We start from the raw sequence: 9,222 nt of genomic DNA, 5'->3' as shown, positions 1-9,222 counted from the left end.
ACAACGTCTGTCCAACGTTGGAGATTAACGTCAATCTGACGTTGGATTCTGACGTCAACCTGATTTTCATTTTCAACGTTGGGTTTGGTCTTCTAAATGCGAATTTTGTCATTGTTTTGGAGCACACTAGCTTATAGATAACAGTAAGGCTAACATATTCATGCTAAAAGCAAAACTTTAAATAGGGCACTATTTGAGGGAACAGCCATTTGGATGTCCGAAACCATTGTGGACGTTATTGAGTGCACATATTCAATCTCACATTCAATCCCACTACTGGAACTGTGTTCTAGAAATAAATTTGATATTGATATGAGGGTAGGTAGGTAGGTAGGCAAGCATAGATTCAGATGCATAAGGTAGGCCTAGGGGAGCGCGGGGCACAACGTAACACGGGGCTAGTTGACTTGTAACACACTTGTTTTAAATACTTCCACACATGCTAGCATGACGAAACTTGGTGTATTTACTAGTTGCCATATCAACACTATATAGAGAAAAAATTGCACCAGAATTTTTTTTTTTGAAAGATATCCATAGACATTTATTAAACCATAGCAAAAATACATTTCTTAAGTTAATTTTTCATCTCTATTTTTTGTGTTTATTTAAAATTAGACAAATCTGATATTATTTTAATCTCCAATATGTTATTTAACAGTTGAGATAGTTCTTTAATGCTTCGCTAACCAGCAGAAGACACTAGCTGGGTTTAAATCCCAGTTGTGCAGGCGGGGCATGTTGTCACACTGCGTTACAATGTGCCCCTATTAGAAATATGCTATTATATTCTATACTTTTATTAATTTTATTGAAAAAAACATGAGAAAAAGGTGAATAAAGACTGAGAGTCAATGTTCAGAAATTACTAATTATTTATTTGTTTTGAACTATGCTGTATAGCTGTGTTTTCCTGTTCGTAGTCAAAACTCAAAAATGAGTTTATATTTAATTATTTAAAATTGCCATTATTTTATATGAAAAAGTTTTTTTATTGTATTTTATTTAGAAAATATTTTAGTTTGTCTTGTATATTTTTTTTATTAGATCAGATAACATTTTAAGCTGTCATATGGTCATGTTACAATGTACCCCACCTATGGGGCATGTTGTCACATTTCACTTCCATTCTTTCGGGGTATATCAAGAAAAAAGTATACTGTATTAATAAAACAAAACCACATAATTGTACTAGACATGTGGGAAAATAACGTGGGGAAAAATAAATACTCTGAACCATAAGGATTTACACAAACTGAGAAAGTCAAAAAGCGTTACTTTGTGCCCCGCTCTCCCCTACTGTAAGTATTACATACAACAATGTAACAATAAACAAACAATGCATTGACATTTAGCCTACTTTTTACTTTTGATACTCAAGTACTTTTAAAAACAAGTACTGATAGACAGGCAGACAGACAGATAGATAGATATGTATTCTAATAATAAAATTAATAATAATAAAAACAAACAAACAAACAAAAACAACAGTTATTAGTTATAGTCCGTTACAGCATAGCATCTCTCCAGCACTACAAGAGACAGGTAAAACGGGAGAAACACTCTCTAACTAACTTAACCATGACCCAGAGTAGTGCACCCCTGTTTGTCCTCTCAAAAGTAGGGGTCGCCGTTGAACTGAGCATAGGTGTAAAAAACATTGTTTAATCTGCAGCCTGCACTCGCACAGGCAGAAAGCTGGTGCCGTATCCTTCAAACTGTTACATGAAGCAAGTTTATCAAACAAGCTTGCTAGATTTCTCCAGATTGAAGATCTGGGTGTGGGGGTTAGCCAAAGCTACTCAGTCTGGATGAAAGCAGCAAACATGAGAGTCCAGCATGAACTCATTTGATTCACTGGTATTGGCCAACCAAAATCTTAATATCAGGTAGTTTTGCAAACGTTTGCTCGTCCGACAGCACTTCCCCCATCAACAACAAACTAGTAAACCCTGCCTAGCCAAAGCTAGCTTAATGAAATGAAACGGACCCCAGCGATTATTATCCGGAGGATTGTTCCGATCATGTACGAGGAGGTTAGCAGCGCATTGTAGGTGAGTGTTAAAAGACGTATTTAATTTTTAAATGAATATATATACTTGCTGATTAATCACCCTAGCAATACTCGGGCCCCCCTTCTACGTCCATTTAGCGAAGTGAGTGCGAATCTGTCGGCCAAAATGAATGTGCTGCTAGCTTCATACGTAACTTACCATTGCGTTTCCTAAACTCAAGGTTAAAAACACCAGCGTTAGGAATGTTATGTTATTTTGCAGGCCGTTTAGGTTCTTTTACGGTAGTTCGTTGTGGTTTTTAGTTTAGCTTGGTGCATGAGTGTTTATGTCCTTGGTAAATGGGTAAGCCATATTTTTAGCCAGCACCAGTCCATGAACGTTCCGTCATTAAGACCTTATGAACACGGAAACCACTAAAGCTTAAGAGTTAATATTGTCAGTATTACAATATTGTTGCTTACTGTCAGATATACATTATCATATTATCAATCATGTTACCAATCTAAGTCAATAAAACTGCTCTATTTGTTTTTGCTGGAAAGAGCAACAGCATTTTGGAGTATTAAAGTGTCTGGCTAGCAAGAGTTAGCAGATGTGAAACTGGGTGATTTGTTTTATTTATTTATTTATTTTGGCAAAAGTGGGGCTGATAATAAAATCTGATCAAAATAGGTGATTATTCTAATATATTTCGTTTTATAGCAGTGGTTGTAGTTTTATACCACATAGAGACGCTACTTGCAAGCCTGTTAGCATGCACTGCTTTACAGGCAATACGTTTGGTTCCTTTTTAATATTTTCCTCGGTATAAAACAATTGAAAATGCTATAACAGAGACAGATAGTTTAAAATGGATTTTGTTAAAGGACTGCTGTCTGTAGCATGTGTGAATGTAATCGTCAGTTAGCGTGTTAGGACTTAAAACTGCTTGGGAAACATGTCAACAAATTAGTGTGAAAGGATTTAGCTTGCCAGTTTATTCCGAGTTAAAGGGTCAGGGATTGTTAAAGTGGCGTTGTAACGTTAGCCTATATATTTTAGGCATTGGGTGTTTTCAAAAAAAAATAATTCAGCTAAACGATAATAAATAATGACAATAAAACACTAGTGTGAATGGCACCAATGTCCCATATTTTTGTAATTAGCTACGCAGTTGAAAGTTAAAATGGGGAAGCAGTGCGTACAGGATTACACAGTTCCTTATGCGAACATCGTAGTAAAAACAACTTGATCAAATTGAGGAAAGAAATTATAAACGTTTAAAGATTTTTTATTTATTTACAGAAAAACACGGTCACAGTAAGAGCAAGCTTAGATTGAGTTTCCTGAATAATCAGCATATCAGGATTTAAACCAGAATATCAACATAATGCGAAATGTATGCATTCATCCATAAGTCATATTACTTTTTACCTCTCTATAAATTAATTTAAGGATTAATATGATCTGTAATTCCAAGTTGCTTTTATTATATGTGAACATTCACATAATTAAAGGTCATGCTTAGCCTAAAAAGTTGTGTTACTAGATTAGGCTTTAGATTAGGATGTCCACCAATCACTTTAAAAGTCTTTAAAAGTCTAACTGGTAATTTTGTGTTTTTTTCATCTGGACAGTGAAATTTCTTTAAATATTCATTCAAAGCCAGTAAACATGTCACTACAATATAAGTGATAAAATGCAACATTAAATAATAAAAATCACTTTAATTTATTACCTATTATTGTTTTCTAAATAAAATGTTAAACTATTAACTATTAAACACTTTTTTTTTTTTGAAATGAGAGGAAACAGGCATATAAATCAAGAGATGTGCGTGCAGGAGTCCTGACAAGGACAGGACATTGTATTTCAGTTTGAGTTTCGTTTTTCCCCCCTTTTTTTTTCTTTTATATATGAAATCTTGAGCACATTGTGGAACCTTGAAACTGAATTGCATTTCCGTTTGAACTAGCAACATGAAGTGACAACAGGCTTAGATAGATAGATAGATAGATAGATAGATAGATAGTTAGTTAGTATACAGATACAACAGGAACTGCAATAACATGTGAAAGAAGAGAAAGACGTAATTACATAAATGTTTCTTCAAATACGCTGCAAATCGAGTGATTTTTGTCAGTATGATCATATTTAAGTTTATAAACGTGCACTCTATAACAGGCGGAACAAAATAACGTTGCCCATGTTTTAGCCCGACCTCGTTTTGTGTGTCACAGGAAGCGCGGTACACGGAAGTTGTATTTTCTTTGTGTTTCTCCCTTTAGCGTCGTTTTACATAAAGAAAGTAACACGTTATCTTAGTTATGCACGAATTTGTAGAGTTTTATTGACCGCGGGTCATCACTAAGCAACGGAGCTGTGTATACGTGTCTGTATATACCTGGTTTGATGATGGGCGAATGGATTATTTTGCATAGAGTTTGTTAACCCCGGCCAGAATGCTAGCGTGTTAGCAGCTTCTAGGCACTACTGTAAGCTGAGCAGAACGACGCAGCTGCAGGATCAGACAAATTTAACAAACCCTCTAACCGTTGTTTATCTACCAGCGCTAACCAAAACGGAGAAAATGCACCGAACACGCGAATCCACCTCATGGTTTGTATTTAATCAGCTGATTTTTGTTTTCCTATATACACTAATGTTTGCGTAGTTAGGTGTGGAGTAATTTGAACTTTGCTGGATTATGTACATTAAGTAGCCTACGCTTTTGCGGAATGACTAGACATTCCCAAATGCAGTTGATCGGATGGTGTGCATTATCAAGAGTGAGGTTGACCAGTCCAACTTTTTCGTTACCGCCTTTGAGAGGCTTTAATAAAATGGCACAGTGGTTTTGTGGTTGTAGATCATTGCAAAACTTGGATTTGTACATGCATGCTGCTCTACTTTGGTGGCACGATCATTTTGTTTTTAAACCATCTAACTGTCCTCCCTGTTTCAGATCTCTGCAATAGAGATCTTCTTCAGGAGTAGGAATGGACGAGCAGAAATCAAACTGCGAAGAAAATGATTCAGAAACTGCAGGTTAGTAATCATCAGGAAAACATGCACCAGAAAAATAAGATGATTTCTTTAGCCATAAGTGTGTCTGTAGTTCACAAGTGTCTTTTCACTCTTATAAAGGGCATTTCAACCCTTTTATAAGTGCATGTTGTACTAACTACACTATTTTTATTCATGCACAGTTTTGTGGATGCATTACTGTCGATAGCTTAACAAAGCATATAAAAAATAATCTTAAATCTTGCACCAGAATGATATCTTTAAATGGTGATCCTCTCTAGCATGTGACCTTTTCTTGAATTCCCTGTGAGGGAGCAGTGTTACCTATCTGGGATTTTTAAAGGGCACATTTATATTTGCTCCATCTTAACTTACGGCTACCGTGTTTCTCTCAGCTGATGATGGGACCCCTGCAAAGGAGAGCGTCCAAGTTGAGGGGGAACTGAGTGTCCCTGTTGCTGCAGAGGACATCTCAGGCACTACTGTGGACACTTCCTGCTCATCATTGTAAGGCCTTCTATAAATATTGCAGTTTGCGCTGCTTTGCATAAAATGTAGGTCATGCTTGAATAGCTCAGTTTATATGAAAAGGCTAATCTTCATTAAATAGAGCATGAGATTATGTAGACAAAATAGTCACTCGTTTAGAGCCTTAGATCTATCAGCCAAGGTCAAATGACACACAGGATTTGAATATTAATGCATCCCATTTGATTGCACTGAGCAGTTTTGTTGAAGTAATGTGTGCAGAGTTGCTGATCATCTTTTTTGTGTTGGTGTTTTTTTGTTTTGTTTTTTAGGGAGACTGTCAGGGCCTGTGCTCTGTGTAACTGTGTGGAGCGTAGTCTGCATGGTCAACGGGAGCTCCGGTGTTTTGGACCCTCTTCTGATCGGCCCAGCTTGGAGCCCTCTGTCTCCTCTCTGCCAGCAGCTGGAAACGATGACCTGTCTTCCATTGGATTCTCTGAATCCACCTGTCTGGCATCTTTCTTTGATGACACAGGTATACTTAGGAAATCAAATGGTTTGAATCATAGTGATATCGCTGTCATGTTCGGATGCAGCAGTGAGACACTTTAAGACACAGTAGTTTCTTCCCAGTTTGTAACCTTTCTCCATGTTTGAGTGAAATATTAAAAAAAAATTCTATTTGTGACTATTTAGGACAATACAGAGCTCAACGATTTTTTTTTTTAATTTACATTCTTACGCCATGCCCCCACTATCATTCAAAAGTTTGGGGTCAGTATGATTTTTCCCTAATGTTTTTGAAAGGAGTTTCTTATGTTCACAAAGGCTACATTTCTTTGATCAAAAATGCAGTAAAACACTGATATTGTGAAATATTATTACAATTAAAATAACCGTCTTCTATTTTGACTTTATTTTATTTTTTTGGGATGCACCAATATGAACATTTTGGTTGATACCGATAACCGATAATTCTTTATATTTGAAAGCCGATAACTCTAAATCCAATTTTAAAAGCCTGATTTCAAAAACTAAAGTCTCACCATTAAAATGCATGTCCCAAGCACACAATTATAATGTTCTCATTATAATTTTATGTAGCCTATATGACAGACTTGCACTGCACATGTTGCACTTAACTGTGTTTTCCTTATGTGATTCCAATCATATTTCAAGCAATTGAAAACCATCATGGCCAAATTTTCTTACCGGGCCGATAACGGTAACATTCAAAATGGACATATATCGGCCGATACCGATATGTTGGCTGATATATTGTGCATCCCTACTTTTTAATGTATTTTATTCCTATGATGGCAAAGCTAAATATACTGATTTTCTGATTTGGTGCACATTGCACAAGAAGCTTATCTGATTATTATCAATATTGAAGACAGTTTTGTGGAAGCAGTAATTTCCCCCCAAAAAGAACAGCATTTATTTGAAATAGAGATCTTCTGTATCATTATATATGTCTTTAATGTCACTTTTGATCCATTTTATGCATCCTTGCTGAATAAAACTATGAATCTCTTTTTAAAAAGCATACTGACTTTTGAACGGTAGTGTATGTGTATGTAACAGGTGTTTAAGAAATTTTATTCATTTATAGTTTAACCCATTCTAACTGATACTTCTAACATAATTGCAAAGTATTATTTATAAGTAATATAATAAAAATAAATTATAAAAATGTAAATTCAAAATTATTATACAATCAAAATTGGGATAAGAAAACCTCATAAACCTTGTCCATAATTTTTTTTTTCTCAGTTGTGTTATAATTGCAAATCCTCTCTTTTGAAACAGGGAGCTGCTGGGTTCACCACTGGTGTGCCGTGTGGTCAGAGGGAGTGGAACAGACTGAGGGTGAGGTGCTGATAAACGTGGATAAGGCAGTCATCTCAGGGATACAGCGGGTAGGCTAAAAGCTTCCTTAATCAAAGCATTAAACCTTATAAATATTGCTTTATGGCGGGCAAATTAACTTTCCCATCTTTCGCTTGGCTTTTCTATCTCTGCTTTAGCCATGTGATTATTGTAAAAGGATGGGCGCTACCATCCAATGCCGGGCCGAAGGCTGCTCACGGTTCTACCACTTCCCCTGCTCGGCTGCGAGTGGATCTTTCCAGTCCATGAAGCAGCTGGCGCTCCTCTGTTCAGAGCACATAGACAAGGCAGAGGAGATTGGTATGGAATTGCAGCGGAAGAGATGCGATATCATCCGTAAATAACGTTAGCAGTTTTTGAGATGACAAACTCTGTGTTTGTTTTGCAGCCGGAGAGGAGGCACGGTGTGCAGTGTGCGACTCTGTTGGGGACCTGTCGGGTTTGCTATACTGTACGGGCTGTGGGCAGCACTATCATGACGCCTGTCTAGAAATCAGTGCTACACCACTTCAGCGGTCAGGCTGGCAGTGTCCCGAGTGCAAAGTTTGCCAGACCTGCAGGTATGGTTGAATGCTTCTTGCTCTTTTTATAAAGTTAATGTCATAAAACTATATTTATATCGGTGTTCGCACAGACTTTGTGGTTAAGTGTATTTTTTTTGAATGACGTACAGGCAGCCAGGAGAGGATTCGAAGATGCTGGTTTGCGATGCTTGTGACAAGGGCTACCATACCTTCTGTCTACTGCCAGCCATGGACTCTGTGCCCCCTGATTCATGGAAGTGCAAAGTAAGCTTATACTCATGACTCACTCTTACATGCCCTTAATCTATCACCATTTAAGGCAGAAATTAGACCTGTGCAGTTTATTTACATAGTTGCTCTGCTCTTTTCTCATACCCAAAATTGGGTGGAGAAACCACTTGAATTCCCCACCAAGGTTCTCCTAAAAGTGAAAATCGCTGTCATTTAACTCGCCACCATATCGTTGAAACACAAAAGAAGTTTATTCAGTTCAAATAAAATGTCATCTAAGCACTTTTAAGAAGCTGTTCACACAGAAGAAGGACTAGATGGACACCTTTGACCATTGCCGTGACTGTCTGGTATCCTTTGCAACGTCTTACGGTTGATACGCCTTTCCAAAAACGCAGTGCTCAAGTTAAAAAGTTCAACTTAAAAACAAAAAACAAATCTCTAGTGCGTTTTTATGGCATGCAAATCTTTTTTAGTTTCACTCTGCATCTCGCATTTTTAACTGCAAAAACACACTTTATGATTGGCTTCTAAGGAGGTTCAAAATGTGTGCCATTCCTTTTAGAATGTCCCTTTGAGTGATTGTGGCGTGTGATGGTGATATCAGTTTGAACAGATGTTTGGCAAATAGGAAAATGTGATTTTTGTGAGTGAAATATCACTCTATTGGTTTGGCTGACCTCATTTGCATGTCTGTTTCAGCGGTGCCGTGTGTGTATTGACTGTGGCATGCGAGGGCTGAAGCTTCCTGGCTCTGAACAGTGGTTTGAGAGCTACACAGTATGCGATGGCTGCCAGCGCAGGCGCACCTCTGTCTGCGGTGTGTGCAGTAAAGCCGTGGAGCCCTCGGCCTCCCTCCAACATCGCTGTGCCATCTGCCACAGGTTAGTTTTTTGTACTTTCTGCTATAAGGCACAGGCAGGTGAGCTGCTTCCTTGTCTAGAGCAGAGCGTTTGGTGGTGTACAAAGAAGCAGTTTACTAAAATGGAGGTGACCTTTTAAAGATTCTCTATTGTGAAGCAATATTTGCTATGAAGTAATAAACAAACTGACTTTCAGTTGTCTCTTTGCATATTTATAACTTG

The 9,222-nt window shown here is 37.4% G+C and overlaps 1 protein-coding gene across 4 annotated transcripts in view; it reads left to right on the top strand.

The window, feature by feature from the left end:
• Positions 1-1,564: 1,564 nt before the first annotated feature.
• Positions 1,565-9,222, top strand: part of kmt2d (lysine (K)-specific methyltransferase 2D) — a 35,901-nt gene continuing 28,243 nt past the window's right edge. For all 4 annotated transcript variants that reach the window (XM_084427915.1, XM_084427914.1, XM_084427917.1 and 1 more), the window contains exons 1-9: positions 1,565-2,054; positions 4,960-5,042; positions 5,417-5,528; positions 5,822-6,024; positions 7,302-7,411; positions 7,520-7,682; positions 7,771-7,942; positions 8,056-8,170; positions 8,840-9,021. In XM_084427915.1, coding sequence (XP_084284041.1) covers positions 4,994-5,042; positions 5,417-5,528; positions 5,822-6,024; positions 7,302-7,411; positions 7,520-7,682; positions 7,771-7,942; positions 8,056-8,170; positions 8,840-9,021 — 1,106 coding nt within the window. In that variant the 5' untranslated portion in view covers positions 1,565-2,054; positions 4,960-4,993. The remainder of the gene's footprint in view (positions 2,055-4,959; positions 5,043-5,416; positions 5,529-5,821; positions 6,025-7,301; positions 7,412-7,519; positions 7,683-7,770; positions 7,943-8,055; positions 8,171-8,839; positions 9,022-9,222) is intronic.

This window comes from Rutilus rutilus, assembly GCF_951802725.1.
Source record: "Rutilus rutilus genome assembly, chromosome: 13".
In the NCBI taxonomy this organism is placed as follows: domain Eukaryota; kingdom Metazoa; phylum Chordata; class Actinopteri; order Cypriniformes; family Leuciscidae; genus Rutilus; species Rutilus rutilus.
This window is presented reverse-complemented; position numbering and strand designations above follow the sequence as displayed.